Source organism: Cylas formicarius, unplaced genomic scaffold (genome assembly GCF_029955315.1).
Source record: "Cylas formicarius isolate icCylForm1 unplaced genomic scaffold, icCylForm1.1 PGA_scaffold_4__25_contigs__length_36172078, whole genome shotgun sequence".
In the NCBI taxonomy this organism is placed as follows: domain Eukaryota; kingdom Metazoa; phylum Arthropoda; class Insecta; order Coleoptera; family Brentidae; genus Cylas; species Cylas formicarius.
Window position 1 is genome coordinate 33072729 of NW_026844334.1, and position 18904 is coordinate 33091632.

Consider the following 18904-nt stretch of genomic DNA (forward strand, 5'->3'; position numbering starts at 1 on the left):
GCTTTTACCTGCTAGATGCAAAATTTGACAATAAGATCCGAGAGAATATTTTTTTTTAAATCTTCTCACAAATTTAAAGCATGTAAACCAATTTCAAATAGTCCAAAGATTTTTGTTTTTGTTTTGTTTTTTTGATAGATATTAACTTAAACATGAAAACGTAGTTATACATATACACCCCAGGATCTTGGTTTACGTACTTACAAAATCCAACTCGTGCAAGAATTGAAGCCAAACGAACATCAAGTAAGGCGTAGACTCATCGAATGGGCCCAAAACGAGATTGCCGTTGTTCCCGATTTTCATAAGCGAATTTTGTTTAGCGATGAAGCGCACTTCTGGTTGAATGGCTACGTCAACAAACAAAACTGCCGCATTTGGAGCGAAGCTAATCCTCAAGTGTATGTCGAAACACCGTTACATCCAGAAAAACTGACTGTTTGGTGCGCTTTATGGGCTGGTGGAATCATTGGTCCGTACTTCTTCAAAAACGATAATAGCCAGAACGTTACAGTCAATGGTGATCGGTATAGAGCTATGATTACTAACTCTTTCATTCCTGATTTGAATAACTATGATGTTCAGGAGATGTGGTTTCAACAAGACGGCGCAACATGTCACACAGCTCGTACCACAATCGATTTATTGAAAGACACGTTTGGTGACCGTCTAATTTCACTTTTTGGACCTGTGAATTGGATTCCAAGATCTTGCGATTTAACACCGCTAGACTACTTTATGTGGGGCTATGTAAAGTCATTGGTCTATGCGGATAAGCCACAAACGCTTGACCATTTGGAAGACAACATTCGCCGTGTTATTGCCGATATACGGCCACAAATGTTGGAAAAAGTCATCGAAAATTGGACGTCCAGATTGGACTACATCCGCGCCAGCCGTGGCGCTCATATGCCAGAAATCATATTCAAAATGTAATGCCACATGCCATCTTTCGGATAAATAAAATTCATGCCAATCGAATAATCCGCCGTTGTTTTAGTGCAACTTAAAGTTCTATACATCGAAAAAAAAACACCCCTTAGTTTTATTGTGAATGATGTGGCGTATGTGTGCATTATCAAAAGAAAAAGGGGAAAAAAACATAATCAAATAAGTACCAAAAAGGTAATCTAAATCTAAAAATAAACTAAAGAGTGATAAAGTTCTGTTCAAACACCAACATACATGTTTGCGCGTTGATGATGGCGTGTTGAAACACAAAACTTGTGAAATTCCTACGTGTATCAAATTTTGCCAACACTCTAGCGGATCTCAAAGCACAAGGATGAGTAACTTTCTTGTGTGACACATATACACGCCAATCGGTGGCCGTTTTATGATTGCGAGACTTCCCGTTATGCTTTTTTGATGTAGAAGTGGATTACTGTTTTTGTCCAAAAGTTATATAAAACGATTCTACAAAAACATTTAGCATTCGCATTCGCGACGTCACTAGCAACTATACGAAATTGTGTAAAAAGTACGTAAGGCAGTAATAATAAGAAAGATACAGCTTATGAGTCCCTGAATAAATAACCATTACTTCTGGCGCTTCAATAATAACAAAAAAGTAGAAAATATGAATGATCTTGGAGTTCTGAGCCAAACGATTATATTGCCTAGTTTCCAAAGTAATGAAAATAATCTAATTTAAAATTTTCAAACTTAAACGCCCCCCATCTCTTATTAATATCAACTTTTATGCACAACCAAATCAAATTATTTTGATACTGTTAACCTATCTCCCAATGAATTTAAATCGGTGACTTCGGCTTGAATACAACTATTCAAATGAGTTTCTTAATGCGAGAGTTATAAATAACTATTGAACTGTAAAAATTTGGTCTTAGTACCTACGACGATTGTCAAGGCTCCCGAGAATGACAGGTGGAGGGGCATGTACGAGACCTACCTGCTATGTTGGTGTTGAAAAATTAGAATTGTAAGTTACTTTAAGGCAGTCGTTGGCCAAGTTCATTCTTGAAAATGGCGTTTTTCAATTTGTGTTCAAAGATATTCGCCACCAAAACTCAACGTTTCGGAGTTGCAAAACACGTTGAAATGTGCTTGAATATGACTGGAGTTGGACACTCAACTGGTGCGCGAGGATAAAGGCGACCCCATCAGATCACTAAAGAAATCCAAGAACAAAAGAAACTTTTACAAATGAGACTGAAAGACAGCCACCAAAATAACTTTTTACTTTGTTTGTTTGTTTTTACTGTTACTTTAACTTTAACTAAGAATATTTTGTGAGAGTATTCTTATAGACGGATCCCTACCTACGTCATCTATGGAATGCAAACCTTAAATGTTATTAACACCTCTTCTCTATGAGAATCCCTAAACAAATCTGTCACCCCTAACAACTCTAAAATTCCTAGATTGCAAGCATTCCCAAAGATTCACAAACCTCAATTGCCCCTATTGTTAGCACCTGGCAAAATATCTAGCTTCCATACTACAGGGAAAACTTTTAGTTTAATATTTAATTCCCTTCACTTCATCGAAAAAATTAAAAACCATTACATTAGATCCCTTTCTACTAAAATCCCTATTCTTAAAACTCTCAAAATTATTTCAGATATATTAAAATATATTTTACTTATAACTCTCAAATTTATGAACAAATATCAAGAACAGCTATCATGGTAAATTTATTTATGGAAACGCTTAGGCAAAAAGTCCTCGAAACTTTCCATATAAAACATCCCTACAAGATTTTCTTCACATACAACACAATAAACGAATGAAACTGGACATCAAATCTTATTTAAGTAAAATAAAATTTTTGAATTCTACCACAGAATAATTCCAAAATCCATAGAAATGTCTAAACAATCCTAATTGCGATTCAGATCAATCTGTCATTCGAGACAATGTTCATGCCCCCTCAACAGTATATAAGCAGACACAAAGTCGAATGGCAGACAGTTTTAATTAAGCTCTGAAGGACCCAACAGGGTGACTGGCGAAATGTGAGGAAGTTCGATTTATCAACAACCGACGCAAAAAGAATCAAGAAGCTTTGTGTAAATAGGATTTCCGTATTATTCTTATCTCCATGTATTTATTAATATTATTTGATATTAGAATAATTGAATGAGTGATTGGAAAAAGGGTAACATTCCAAAAATATGGCGAATTAAAGTGAGATAGCTAATATATTAAACTTTGTATTTTCTTTCTGCTGCGCGCAAAAACGATAAAATCGCCGGCTCCCTTCATGTTATCGGTCTTCGGCGTAATATGATTTACGCGCCCTGTTGACAACCGTTAGCGTCTTGAGCCGATCATTTCACATAATTTTGCATCTTCCTTGAGACAACAGGTGTTTTAATAGTTACAAATGTCAGATTCATCGGATTCAGAGGGAGAACGTGAAGGGAAAAGGCGACAGTTGAACAAAAAATGTCACATAAAAGAAAGGGAAAACAACGAGGAGTACAGTTTGTTACACATAAAGGTAAACTAGTTAATGTAAGATAACCAGGCCGGATTGCACGTGCCTTAAAAAATGTATGGCAGATTTAACTATTGAAGAAAAACGTTCAGTAATTGAAATTGTTTATAATAAAGATATATATCTTATGGGACAAATACAAAGATACGATGTTGCCAGACATCGTCCTGCAACAGCAGAGTCCAGACAAAATCCTTCTTCTTTCATATATTTTGCTATGAAAGGTACGTGCAGGGTTGAAGTTTGCCGCAGTACATGAGTTTGCATGGTCTCTCGAATAAAGTCGTACAATGTTTAACCAAGTTCCGTGAAACTGAAACTTCACCATTTGACATGAGATCAAGGCATGCAGATAAACTCGATGGCGCAATTGTTGCCAAAATTGATGACCATATCAAATCATTTCCAAAAAAATAGTCTCATTATTCTTATGAGTTAAATACTTAGATGCAAGTTTGAACATCACTAAGATGTATGAGCTCTTCACTAATGAAAATCCTGATTTGAGAACTCACGTCAAGTATGAATATTATTTGAGACATTTTCAGGAAAAATATGGATACCGGTTTGGTACACTTCAAGTCGACGTTTGCTGGACTTGTGAAGACTTGAATGCAAAAATATAGTCGACTACTCTTAATGAAACAGCAAAGAGATGCGCAGTTGCAGAGCTTATGATTTATAAAAGACGAGCATCCAAATTTTACAAGAAACTTCAAAAAATCAAGGAGACCTGTAAAGAGAGGAATGACGTTGGAGCCATAGTGTTTGATTATATGCAAAATCTTCCCCTTCCATTAATGCCAGTTCAGGAAATGTTCTATCTGCGAAAACTATGTATCGGTCTTCTATACTCATACAGAGGGAGATGCTTAGCGAGGCCCTACTGAAGTCAGTACGTCCATTTTGGACTTTATCACCCAACATATTCCTGAAGAAGTCAGAACCCTTCATGTTTTTAGTGATGCGTGCGCTGGGCAAACCCGCAACCATACTCCAACCAGGTTGTTTACTGTTCCTATCAACTATAAGAAGCTGGAAGATATTTCCAAAATAGCTCATTACATACCCAAAGACCTTCTATAATGAAATTCTGGCCAATCCCACTACAAATAGAGAAACCACTGACCCAGAAGACTGAGAAGCATATAAATATTTCTTACAATGTTGGTTACTTAAATAAATCAGAGTTCTTCATTAACCCCCATTTGTTTTTTTTTTAACTAACTTTTTGCAATTTGAGTGGAAAAAAGATAAAATTTTTGTCCATTCAAATTCCAATATTTGATTGCCAAATGGGTGTAAATCGTTCAAACTTTGGCATCAAATGTACTCTGTCAATGTGTACAATTGGTCAATGATAACCATCTTTGTGAAATTAACGGTTTCGCAGATATAAACTGTTTTTTTCGATTTCCCAGAAACAGGCTTCACTGGAATGTTATCCTTCTTCCAATCACCCATTCAATTAGTACCTTAATTATCACATCTCTATAATTATTATGACATCTATTATTCTAATAAATTTTCTGTAATTCGTCTTTCTAATTTAAAAATGATGCGAGGTGCGTTGGTCTGAAGTAAGGAATTCGTACAACACTGTCACTGCAAACTTAAGTTGTCCACCCTGTCATTGTAAATTTACATTTTATTACTCTTTCGCATTAAGAAACTAGGTATAAGTGATAGTGCTTTGTTGTGAAGGCTATCAAAATTTGTATTGTATAAATGTAAATGACGATAATATTGTATATTTTCAAGAATCCCCGGATATCGTGATTAACAATTAATATATTAATAATTGCACTAAAGCACATAACGTAGGCAGTCATTTTAAATTATTTTGGCGTTTGAAGATTACTTTGAATATTACAATCAAATCAAACCCAGCATGACGTCACTAGCTTAAATAGCATTGACTATGTCAGAGAAGTATTCACTGATTTAAAATCCCCTTAAATCTGATGATAAAACTTTGTTTCACATTTTACAGACGTTATGATAGAAATACAAATATAATATAATATAATATAATCAACGAAAGCGGTATTTTTGCAGAAAGGTTGTCAAAAATTGTTTTTTAAGGGTATTTACAAACATACCCTTGCCTCTCGATTAAAATTATTGAGTTATCATTTTATTATCTTGAGTACAAAATTATTTCAAAAATATACATGAACTATTAAGGCAAATCAGGTCACGTCTAGACTTTCTGGTAGAACTTGATACAGATTAGGGGAGATCGTATTTAAAAGTGCATAAGTACCTTACTTTTTGGTTAAATTTTCTTCATCATGATCTCTTCACTTATAATCTTTCCTTAGATTTTACTCTTCTTGCAACGGGCTTTAGATCCTCGACGCGTCTTCTTCGACACTGCTTTAGGCTCGATCGGATCTTCTTCAGAAATTTTTCTTTTAATACTTCTAACAGCTGCGACCGATGAACCTGATGAAGTTTCACACCGGTTATCTTTTTGTGCCGCTTCTATGGGTTCCGTGACATCAGCGGATTCTTCTATACTCTTAGTATTTTGTTCTAGCATAGGCAAACCGGCGAGATCTGCTATAATTTCTATTCCTAGTTTAGAAAAAAAGGACGTCAATTCACTAAAGATGGCTACTGCCTTGTAGCAACAGTAAAAATAATTAATTGGTGTTCATTTATTATCACATTAGTCTATATTTCTTAACACAAAAGAGAGACGGTATTCAATAATCAAAATGATATAGAAGCATATTTTATTGAGTTACGTTAAAAAATCTGTTTTTCACTAATTTTTTGCGACTTGCTTTCTTATAAATACCTTTAAAGCTGGAATGGGACCACCCCGTAGTGGTAAGTAAATTCTAAAAATCTAAGGAGTAAAAACAGGAAATTTTATTTCAATGTAGTTGTAGAATTTCTCAGAAAAAGTTAGTTTTCTGTGGAGAAAAGATTTTTACTTCGGCATATTTCCGCTTTCAAACTATAATAATACTTTTATTAATCCCAGCTGCGGATTCCAGAGAGGCTGGATTAAAAAATCCTGCGGTAATTTGCGGTCTTGCTTGAAATATTTTTTTAAGAAAATTGAATTCCCCCTTTTTTCCGGATTTCCTTCGTGCCTATTTTTTCCTGAGTTTCAACAATAAGTTTTTTGTGCGACATTTATAGGATTGCTGTCAATATATCTATATAAAAAAAAACAATTTAGAATATTAGCGACATACGAGAACATAATTAGAAAAAAAAATTCTGCAGTGGTAACAGGTTTCCGTCAGAAAATCATTTTGTTTTTTTTTTAAGTTGGTGAAACTGGACGTATTCTTAATTGAAGTCCAGCAACCTCAAGATCTGTATTTTAATATTCTTCTTCGCTTCTTTAGTGGTATCCTAAAGTCATTTAAACGGAGTACAAGACTGACTATATGATACAAGATTGGGGCAAAAAATAGAATAAAATATAAATGAGGGCGTAGCGGACAATGCTATAGAAAAAAAGTAGAGAAAACATAATCGTTGGCACTTGAAATTAAAAACCTCTTTCAACAAAAAAAGGAAGCATACCTAAGATACCTTCCGAATAAGAATCAAGTGAACTTCACTTTTTGTATAAAATAAACAAAAAAATATGATAATTAAAAGACAATATGGGCAGTGTAAAGAAGGAATGAGCAAGAAAAGACACTACACAAACTAACACTTTCATTTTCAATGTAATAATGGATAACATAGAAAAGCTGCCTAAAACATTAGAATGGGGGAAACATATTTTCATAGAGTGATATGCGAATGATGCGAGCCTTATCGCTGATTCAGAGGCTACAATGGCCACTTCCTGTTCACGGTTAAGATGTAAATTAGAAATCGTTGGACTCGTCAATCAATTGACGTATAGAAATTTGAAGAAAGTATGAGCAAAACTTTTTTCCTGTTGGAGATACAGGTTAGGTTAAAATAGAAAAAACGTGAATTTGATCATACCAATTTTCTCTTTTCTGACTTTATTTGAAGAGATGTGGTATTTTTAGATTTTATATCTGTTTCTCAAGAAGCCACCACGGACTTTTTTTTATATGTTCCGAAAAAAAAGTACACCTTTATTTTTTTATTAAAAATTTAAGGAGGTATCACTATCACAAGACATTTTTTTTTAGTAAAAACGTTTTTGTTGTGTCGATATTTTCTTGACACGTGGATTTTGTTGATCCCAGTAAAACGGATTGAAGATGCCATTATTAGTGACTATACTTCCATCGGACCATATTATTTTTGAAGAGAAATTTAATATTTTTTCAAAAGCGCGTGCACACCAGTCGCAACAATGCTGGGGCTGTTCGAAATCCCCTGGTTTAAGTCCTTGGCAAATTCTAAATTTATAGCGATGATTTCTATGTTTATTCAAAGTAAATTGTGCCGAGGATTTGGCTACTCCTATATTATCCTCGATTTGCCTAGTTGATATCTCAGGGTTCTCAACAATTGCTTCTGAAACATTGTTTCGGCTTTTTTCGAAAGATTCCTTTTTGTCGGGATAAAACAGGATTTTTTAATTTCGAGCCAGCTTACATAGCTGCTTTTTTTCTGGTTATGTATTAAGATATATTTGTGCTAATATTTACAAATCTTCTGGATTGTTAATCAATCGAACTTGCTGACGTTTCGCCAATCATCTTGTTGGCTTCTTCAGTTTCAGTTAAACTATGAAGAAGCCAACAGGATGATTGGCGAAACGTCAGCAAGTTCGATTGATTAACAATCCAGAAGATTTGTAAATATTAACACAAATATATCTTAATACATAACCAGAAAAAAAGCAGCTATGTAAGCTGGTAAGTTCGTATGATCAACAACCGGCGCAGGAAGAATCCGGAACATTTGTAAATAGTATTAGAATATCCTGCGGAAGTTTCTTTGAAAAATATATTGCTGCTGTATTTATATTATTTTTGTGGCACAAAATCTAGCGCGTTAGCAGGTCAAACTTTTCTTCATCGCTATAGTGACCTATATTTTGAATATTAACTATTCAAAAATAAACAATAATATACCGACAACAGTAACAATAACGACAATTACTGCAAAAACAACAATTCCACAACTAGACCATAAATAAAGTTGCTATTTTATCATGATATAACATAATATATGACGGACTCGGTGACAGGTATTTGCGTCAAATCATTTGTTTGTAAGACCTACTTAAAAATACCTTCAAAAATAGAAAAAATGCAATTTCCCATTTAATTTTTAAAAAAGCATGTGGTACATGGTTGAATTTGTAATAAAAAATGGAACCAAATTACAAAATTATAAATTTCCACTACAGGCAAACAATTCAAAATACTAAAAAAGATTACTATCATAATTATATAACTATGTCGCAATAGAGATCGAAAGATGTCCGGCGCTTAGTGAACTACGAAAGAAATAGGAGGTCCGACAAAATTAATAAATTTTTTGCAACCATTACTCGCAACATTATCGCTACTTTAAATATTGTATGTTAGAACAAAAACAGATATATCAAAGTATACCTACATCGGAGATAGTGTTTCTCTCTACTGTAGGTCAATTTGAAGTATTGAAAAATTGTTTGAAATTAATAGCAATGATCGTTTTTCCTGATAATTTGAAAATATTTGTCGTGCCTGTTCAGGGGATCACAATGACGCAGGTAACTACATGCCTATTTCAATTATGCCCTTATTTGGAAAAATATTTGAAATTTTACTAAAAAGGAGACTTGTGGATTACTTTGAGGGTAACGACTGTGTTAATTACAGTCAATTTGGATTTCGTTGCGGAAAGTTGGCCATGGAGGCGGTCTGTAGGATTGTAAAAGACGTAGGTGGGGGCCTTGAGATGGGACACTTAGTTGAACTGATTTTGTGTGATCTGAGCAACGCCTTCTGTGTCTCCCACGAACTCCTTATGGTGAAATTGTAAAAATATGGCTGTTAAAGACGCAGAACCTCAAGGTTCAGTTTTGGGTCCTTAGTTATTTACCTCCCTATTAAAAAAATAAAATAAAAATAAAAATGAGATAAAAGAAAATACCGAGTAAATAGAACAATCGGCAAATAGGTGGTTTGAAAATAACAGGCTAAAGATGAATTTTGATAAAACCCAACAACTAACTAAATTAACCAACCGATCAGTAACTGACGGTAGTTTAGTTAGCTTACTTGATGTTGTAATTGATGACAGGTTAAATTTGTCAGAACACATAAAAAAATTAAAAACCAAACTTAGTTCAGGTCAATTTTGTGGGGAAGCTCTTCCTTGTCTTCGGCAATTTTTACATTGCAGAAACAGGCAATTGGAACTATTCCAAAACTTATATAATATGTTAAGCATAAATATATTAAATTAAATCACGCACGTTTTTTTTCACGTCGTTTGTATTCTTATTTAGTTTGTTGTTTTTTGAGCTTTCTCTCTTTTGTTAATTGTAACCTTCTACTTATCTAATTTATATTGAACTTTTTTTATTGACTTGTTACAATTTATTGTATCTTGTACAGATATAGGGTGTATTTTTTTTGGGCCATATAAAAAAATAAAGCTGATGACAGTTTCTTGAAAACAATACGTCGAATATAAAATTTAAAAATACTTTCATAGTACCCATCTCAACCGATTATGAAATTTTTAAAATTTTTCTAAACGGCGTGTCAATAAGTTTCAAAGAACACAACTGTTTCCTAATTTGACTGGTATCTTCAACAGGTACTGAGATTAAGCTGATGCTTAAGATTCTTATCTCGGACACATTGTATATATGGAGGAACAAATATCTAAACACTAAGAGCAAAGTAAGGATATATAAAGCGCCGTTAGACGTGTAGTTACCTATGTCGCAGAGACAATGTTACCACAAGGACCACGCAAATTATGCGCACAGTGAAAATGAAAACAGTAGGAAAATGTTAGGAAAATCACTATCCAATAGAGTGGCAAATGAAGAGACCTTATAGAAGAAAGTGGAATGCAAGAAGTGACGAAATCAAGACAGATTGCAAAAGAGAAAATGCAAATAGTCGCTAGGATAAACAGACAGACCATACGAGAAACCATACTGAAAGAAGAAGTGCATATATATCAACTTTTCATTGAGGGGCTGATAAAGTTTAAATGAATCAAACGAAACTTTTGCCACAAGTCATATGTTTAATTTATTCTCCTAGACCCGATCACTCCCATACAAATTACAACTAAGGAACAAAATCGACAATACATTTTGATTTTGTGTTCAACTCCTGGACAAAGAAAAAGTTTCCTTACCTTCCGGATTTACCCCCTGGTTTATAAATGCTTGAAGCTCTTCAGGCTGAGGACTGCCGCATGTGCTACAAATCGGAGGTATTGCAGGCGATTTGCATCTCCAATATTGGAGTTCTGTTTTGCATTTATTAAGTTCCTGAAGTAATGTGCTAAATTTGCGTGAAATCTCTTCGTTTTTCTTATCATATTCGTCTAACCTGCACAATTAACATTTCACAGAATAAGTAACTTATCTGCTTCGCGTGGTTCGTGAAAACAACCTACCTAGTAGCGTATTCAAGGGTTTGTTTTTGCTGATCCGCAAGTTGCTTTTGTTGGTCGCTGATTTGTTTTTGTTGCTCTGAAGTTTTTTTCTTGCACGTTTTCAACTCTTGCCTCAAGACTGTCAGTTGATTGTTATACCGTTTCATGCCCTGCTTAATTTTACGAATTCTTTTGCGCAAAACCATATTCGACTGCGGAATCTCTACCAGATCCTTAAAATAATATTTGGTTAATTTGATTTAGATACTTAATGTTATTATATTTTATGGTTTATGGAAATATATACCTCGTTTTCGAGAACGTCTGTATCGTTTTGATCAACTTCATTTACCGACTCAGATGTTGAAGATTCTAATGGCATATATTTATTAGGGCTAGTACCTAAAATACCTTTTCAAATAAAACTGACACAACTTTTCATTTCCCAAAGATTACCGGCAAAATTAGCGGAAAAATGTAAAAAATCGGTACTGAAATATGCAATTTCGGGCAAGTTCGGTTCAATTTTTTCCTTGAAGTATTCCATAGCCATTGTGGATAAATCGAACAATTCATCTGTTACCTTGTATGGAAGATCCAACTTCTGGGTGGTCTGAAATTTTTATTAAATATAAGTAGCTTTAGTTTACTACTTAATAAAAATGTACTAGTGCTGATTGTTTTTTAATGAATGTCTTAATCGAATTACAGAGCAAAACAGCCTGTTTTTCGATATTAAGAGAACCACTACAGCAATCCCCATACTTAAACTAATCCTAAAAATTGGGCTGGGTTAATAGAAAATCAAGTTGTTATGTGGTCGACGTTTCGGTAATTTTATTGCCTTATTCAGGACTCTAAAAGGGATCAGATACACTTAATATTGTGTTCTAAACTAATCAACCTTTTCAGAAAGCTACCTAAATTACTTTTTTTCTCATTATCCATTTCCTAAACAAAAAAACAATATTGTACAAAATCAAAAAATTAACGGCCTTTCCGAATAAATAAGTCATCTATAGCGACTGCAAAAGTGTACAAAATAAATGTTTTCACCAAAACTAAGGAGTTAGAATCAAATATCGATTATCAAATACCGTGTAATCAATGCCAAAGAGTTTCTATTGGATAAACTGGCAGGTACAGTGAAAACTCCCTATAGCGAATCTATGTATAACGTAAAACTTTGGATTACGAATTTGTTGTACTATTAGGTCTCCATACAAAGCTATGTATTAATCCACTCTGTATAACGAATTTCTCACTCTCTATAACGAAAAAAAAGGGCTTATCAGATATGGTCTGTTCGTAGATATAAGAAAGTGACCAATTGCTTTTGAACGGATTATAAAAGTATGGTCATTAAATGCAATAAGATTATTACCTTAATTAATAATTACTTCTTAGTTACTTAATTAAATAATTAATAACAATAAATAATGTTAATGACCACCCTTGGATAATCCGTTCAAAAGCAATTGGTCACTTTCATATATCTATGAACAGACCACAACAAAGTAAGGAGTGTAGGCCGACTAATAATCTAATTACCGAGAACCTGGTCGTTCTAAGTGTTTTTCTCCTAATAAGCGATTATGTTCATGCCTTTATCGGTATGTATAAAAGGACACCATTGTTTCAATCAGTTCTAATTTGACTTAGTTAATACGGCGAGCATGGCGAGTAAGCAAAAAAGAAAAGTGGTGTGCCGGTCACTTACAAGGCCAACAAGTCTGCATGGATGACAACGCAAAATTTTGAAGAGGAGATACGGAAATGGGATGCAGAATTAAAGCGGAGGAAAATATTACTTCTCTTAGATAACTGCCCTGCACATCCCTATATTCCAAATATACGGAATATTGAATTGCCATTTCTTCCAGCCAAAACAACAAGTGTATTACAGCTGATGGACCAGAGCGTAACAAAAAGTCTTAAGATTCGATATAGGTAAAACATTTTAATGGAAATGATCGAGTCCGAAGACAAATTTTCCATTAATATGCTAGATGCAGTCAACGTTATTAGTAAAGCTTGGAAAGAGATGACAGCAGAAACAATTCAACACTCCTATCGTAATGCAGGACTTATTACCGAGACAGAATGCGAACAGGACTTGGAAGATGATCAGCCACTAAGCGATTTTACGGTGATAGATCAAGATTTGCCTACAACAGTAGACTTGACAGAGGAAGCCATATTACAACAAGAAAGAAAGGGTGAGGAAGAGCACCAAGAGGAAGAAGAAGATGAAGAAGTTGATCTAGGACCACCACCAACCATTCAACAAGCCCTATATTCAGTTTTGCTGCTAGAGAAATTTCTTATGTATCATGGGGAAGATACCCCTCTCGAGAAATGGTGAAAATACAAGCCAAAGTACGAGATGCGTATTGGCATACTAAAAAAAATTCAAAAGAAAATGACCGATTATTTGAAACATTAAATGTAGTCCCTATATATAAAATGTTTCTAATTAGATGGTAAAATACGTATGTAAAATAATTAAATATTACAGAACACATATGCCTATTGTTATTTTTCAAGTGCCTTTAACTCTTTACAACGAAAAAAAAAGCAGTCCCTTCAATTTCGCTATATAGAGTATCGACTGTACAAGCTAACTTTTTATTAACCCAGTATATATTAAATCGGAAAATCATCCTTACTGTGAGCATGCTTCGTTTTTAGCTGTATTTACCCTTGTTAACTTGAATTTCATTCCCTGTTGTTTCATTGTTTTATATTCATTAAATTTTTTGATAACATTTTTATTTTATATAATTGTGCTATTGCATTTAGCTTCATTTTAGAATACGATTTTAAGTACGGTACTAGGGAAACGGACGGGACGGTCTTCTTGCTATGTGCGATGCGATTGCGATCGCTTACAAAAAAAATTGAAAAAGGAATAAATGCAGCTATATGACTTTCTTAAGTCATTAGAAAGTCAAATGAGGCACCAAGAACCGCATCTCAATATCTTTATCCTAACCAAAAATACGACTAAAGGAACTTAACGCTCAAAAAAAAATCTAATTATTCAGAATTTATCAAATATTCATATTCAAAACCAAAATAAAATTTTGTTTTTATCTTACTTTTTTTACAGTACCCTTGGTGGCAGTTGAAATTACTACGTTTTTATTATTATAACTAATTTTTTTTATTAAGGTTTAGCAACTAACCAGAGCTAATAAATTGTTGAAGACTCATTTTATTATTTATTATATTATTTAAGTAGTAAAATGTGTATCGAAATAATCAGTTGGTATCATTCTTTGTTCCTAAAGCGTCCATCATTTTTTCGTTGCACTGGCTTGTGTTTACCAAAACGTTGTGATGCAATATTTGACAAGCATCGAATAGCGACAGGAAAAATGCGTAGCGATTGATCAGATGAAAACTAAATTTGCTTTCATTGCAATCTTATAAATAGAAGTCAATAATTTTCGCCAAAAGAAATTCACATTTAATAGTATAGCAATAATAAAGTAGTGTGTTATCTGGCAAGTTCGGGATAATGTTTTTTTGCGATCTGACGTAATAACCCGCAAAGTAAAAATGTTTTTCAAGATCCAACTTTTTTTGAGCGTTATGTTCTTTTAATCATATTTTAGCTAAGCATAAAGTTATTGACTTAATTGTTGGCCCCTTATTCGGCGAAAAAAGTAATACCCTTAAATTATTTTTGTTCCAGAATATGATTTTTTTGCGATAATGTAAGAAAACGCCATCTGTCGCAAGGTAAGCAATTGCAATTGTGTTAGCACAAAGCAAACAGCATTAAACAAAACAGATTTGTATTTGCCTCAGCCTTAAGACAGTACTCACTTTAACTACGGTTAAAAATATACATTTTTGTAGAAACCGAGACTTAAAATTCAAGATAACAATTATGCCCCCTGGTGACAATGTAGAAACTCTAGGACAATTTCCAGCACTTTCTCTTGCCTGATTTACTTAACAAAACTATTTTTAAATTCCTTCGATAATCCGTTTCTCTTATTGGGACACCCCGTATATGTGATCTGGTTGCCGAAACGTTGACCACATTATAATTTGATTTTTGATAAGCCGAGCCCAAAACCCATCAATACCTGAATATTTTATTCGAATATTGAGGGTTGCTGCGATTTTACATGAACTCGCAGCGAATTATCAACCTAAACAGCAGATCTTTGAGTCTAGCACTACTAGTACCAATTCAGTAACGGTCAAGAAAATTACATACCTTTATGTACAGCAAAATCGAATAAACTTCATCGAGGATCTCCCCAGGAAAAAAGCAGCAATATTTTCGCTCAATGTGCTTCCCAAAAGTCATTTGCAGCAATGTCAGTCGCATGTGCAATGTCTCAATGATATCGCTTTCGCACGCTAGGTAGTGGCTGCGACGCGCCGACTCTCTTCTGGGCATTTTGCTTTTTATATCTTGGAAACGTTGAAGCATTTGATTTTGCAGCTTAGAAAATGTTGAATTCAAAATATATCCGCATATTTGATCAATTCTCCGACTGACCTAAAAAAAAAAATCCCCAATTAAATAAACAGATTCTCAAGATATAACTAAAAAACATTCTTTAAATCTACAGGGTGTCTCAGCAGGCACTGTTTTAATGTATTAAGCAAATATGTAATTACTATTTATAAAAATACACGTTTCGTAATTTTTATAATATCTACATGTATTTAAACTAAATAGAGCAAAATTAATTTACACTACCGATCGCGATATAGAGCATTTTTTATTTTGTAAATTGCCTTATTATATACGATAACAAGATTTGACCTTAACCATTACCCTTCAGAGACCCTGCTTAAGCTGATAACAGAAAAAGTGACGATGAAAAAATATGTTAGGTTAGGACATTTAATATGCGCATGTGCAATCATTTGAAATTTTGTTTTCAACTTATAAAGCCCGTTAGCAACGGCGCTGTGATACAGCTAGCTCCCTCTACATATTACGTTAACAAATAGAACGAAATCGTATTCGCCATCATCAACGAATTTTTATGGAAACCATAGAGAAATAGCAATTTCGAGAACTAAACTTTACACTGTATAATAATTATAAATGAAGCTAAATACTATAGAATAACAATACACTAGAATGTCTGCCCAACAATCCAAAAAATCTTGCCTAGGTTTTTAGCAAAAACATTTCAGCGTTTGTCTCTTATATTCGTCTGAACCCATTGTAATATCAACAAATTTCTTTATTTAGAAAGGTGCCTGACCGATGCGCAGTCTAAAATGTGGCAGGCGAAAATTTTAGGCCGTCCGAGTGTGAATGACTATCCAGAATACCTTGTCATGATTATTAATCATGTGTCATGACTCAAGCGGAGCTATGACCATTCTACTCTGTATCCTTCTTCTGCATGATAAATGCTTTCCGAGAATGGACCGATGTCTGAAAATACGCTTAGAAACAGTTTTTTTAAGCTCCTTAGTAAAAAACGCAAAGAGTTAATTTTTTCAATAAGCTTACAATCAATGTTCAAAAACCAAGAAACTTAATAACATTTGTATTCCTCATGTAGTTTCACAATATATCAATATCGTTAGCATAAAAAGCAGTACTCTCAAGACTAGGACAATACTCATTTGTTACTGTATTTATAGATATAATAAAACGGATCCTTTTTTTTCGGTCAACCAGGTGAAGTGGTGCGCACAATTTTACCTCGGTCTGAGAAAATTTTCATCTTTCTGGCGTAATTCTAGTCTTCAACTGAATTTTTCGGTCTGGATGAGTTTTATATTTGGTCTGCCGTAAATATTTGCTTTGGTTTGGTGTCGCAGTTTGTAATAATTTAGCGCTTTTTATATCATGGCATGTACTTCGGGAGGTAAAGACTCCCCGGATAGAAACGATAGTATCGTAGTTAATAGTCCGATATTGATCGCAAATGATTTTGATTCCTTTCAAACGCAACTAAACTTGGGCCAAGCTTCTACTTGTTCTAGCAGTGGTTAATCATCAGCTTTAACGCTATATACTTCTTAGTACCCAGTAAGGGGGAAATAGATTTATTGGAGACAGAGTTAAGGAAGCTTAAATCTGTCTGGTGCTAGCCAAAATTGGGATAGCCAGAGATTTAACTTTGCTTAATAAAGATTTTCTCACGAACAGGAAGATACAAGTAAAAGATCCGTCTACTAATATAATTGTGTCAGGCAGAACAACCAGTAAGGCGGTGCGTCAAGGTTCAAAGAAACAATTCCTGAAAACATAAGACTTTTACAGTTTGATTGATGCCCGAACAATAGTGAATAATTTGAATAGAACTTTGCAAAATATACATGTTTGGTCTTTGAATGTAGGACCTGAGATTAACTCCAATAAATCTGCAAGTATATTTTTTCAGGAAGAATTACAATATTAATTATCTCCCTAGACTCCACCTCAACACTCGAACCATATCATGGAGAAATTGCATCACATATCTAGGAGTGATTTTTGATCCAAAACTGTCACAGGAGCTACAAATTAGACACATGATACAGAAAGCTTCAGGTGGGTTGAATATGATGCGATTTATAAGTAGAATCTGGGGGGGGGGGGGGCACATCCCACCCCCATCTAACATTTTACAAAGCTTGTCAGACCATTTGGATTATGGAACCACTTTTTTGGGTGGTAGTTCAAGAAAGTTCATTGTTCAATTAAACAAAATTCAATTTAAGGCACTATGAAGTCCACAACTACTAACATACTTCTGCGTGAAGCAAGTGAAATGGATTTGGAACACAGAAGATACATGCTAGCGGCTAAATCATTATTGAAAGTCGCCAGTTTAGTGGGCAGTGAAACCTTAGCAGGGGTTAGATGGTTATACATCACCTATAATGAACACTATTACTTTTTTCGTAGAAAAAGTATTCCTGCACTTGTGGATGCTTTTGAAAGAGTTGATTCACTGCTAGATCTACTCTACAGGAGGCCAGTCTATCCTTGTTTCTCTTGTCCTCTGCCGAACCTCTTAGACTCTGTTCAAATCCAGGATTTAAAACTAAAGAAAGATTGCAATAACTCTAAATTATTTGAAATTAAGAAGAGTGAGACTTGGATTCTTGATTTTCATTTAATTTTTACAGATTCCTCAAAAGATATAGAAGGCCGTGTAGGTTTTGGTGTTTACAATTACAATTCGAACCTTAAAATGGGCCAAGGCCAGCCAAGTGATCTGTCCATTTACTCTGCCGAGATTTACGCTTTTAGATTCCAAAAGTGCCCTTGAAGATATCAATAAAACTGGGTTGGATGCAAAGTCTAAATACCTAACCTTGAAGGTTAAAAATAAACTAATTACCTTAATAACAAACTCAAAATAAGGACATCCAACTATGCGGGATTCCAAGCCATACTAGTATAAAAGAAAACGATATTGCTGACCAGATCACCAATGGTGCACGCTTAGAACCACGGGAGAATATAAAATTCAGTTTTAGGGAATTTTTCCCTAAATTAAAGCATAACATCTGGAATGCTTGGAGCGCCAGATGATAGGATTAGGGAAAGGAGTTAATTTCACCTCACATTTTTCTACTCCGCCATCTAAACCCTGGTTTCATAAGCTGGATCTGGATAGAAGAGAAATCACAACTATGTGTAGACTGAGAAGGAACCATTGCTGTTCTCTGGCTCACCCAAATAGAATTAAAGTTAAACCCTCCGGAGACTGTGAATGTGGAGAACTAGGCGATTTAAGTAATGTGCTCTTCATTCAGAAAAATCACTACAGTTGCATGAGTCACTCATTAGTGCTAATTTTCCGTCGCCTCTGCATATTAATTCTACTTTGTTTCACCGCACTCAGTTGGATTTTGCTGCTAGAATTTTTTGTCACTTTTTAGATGCATGCGGATTAAAACTTTGAATATTGTTTTCACATTTTCTAATTCTTTCGTCCATTTTTT

At 34.3% G+C, this 18904-nt stretch overlaps 1 protein-coding gene across 8 annotated transcripts in view; it reads right to left on the bottom strand.

Moving 5' to 3' along the window:
- The window catches only part of LOC132701184 (F-box only protein 28), a 149418-nt gene that overhangs the window by 115550 nt on the left and 14964 nt on the right, over positions 1–18904 (bottom strand). For 5 of the 8 annotated variants that reach the window (XR_009618728.1, XR_009618726.1, XR_009618725.1 and 2 more), the window contains exons 4-9: positions 15210–15497; positions 11432–11588; positions 11283–11377; positions 10997–11208; positions 10733–10929; positions 5730–6043 (exon numbers count right to left, since the gene is read on the bottom strand). Coding sequence is in view for 3 of the 8 variants with exons in the window: in XM_060668912.1 (XP_060524895.1) it covers positions 5784–6043; positions 10733–10929; positions 10997–11208; positions 11283–11377; positions 11432–11588; positions 15210–15497 (1209 nt within the window). In the remaining 5 variants the exon portion in view is untranslated. The remainder of the gene's footprint in view (positions 1–5729; positions 6044–10732; positions 10930–10996; positions 11209–11282; positions 11378–11431; positions 11589–15209; positions 15498–18904) is intronic. The other 3 variants (XM_060668912.1, XM_060668914.1, XM_060668913.1) reach the window with 1 other exon arrangement.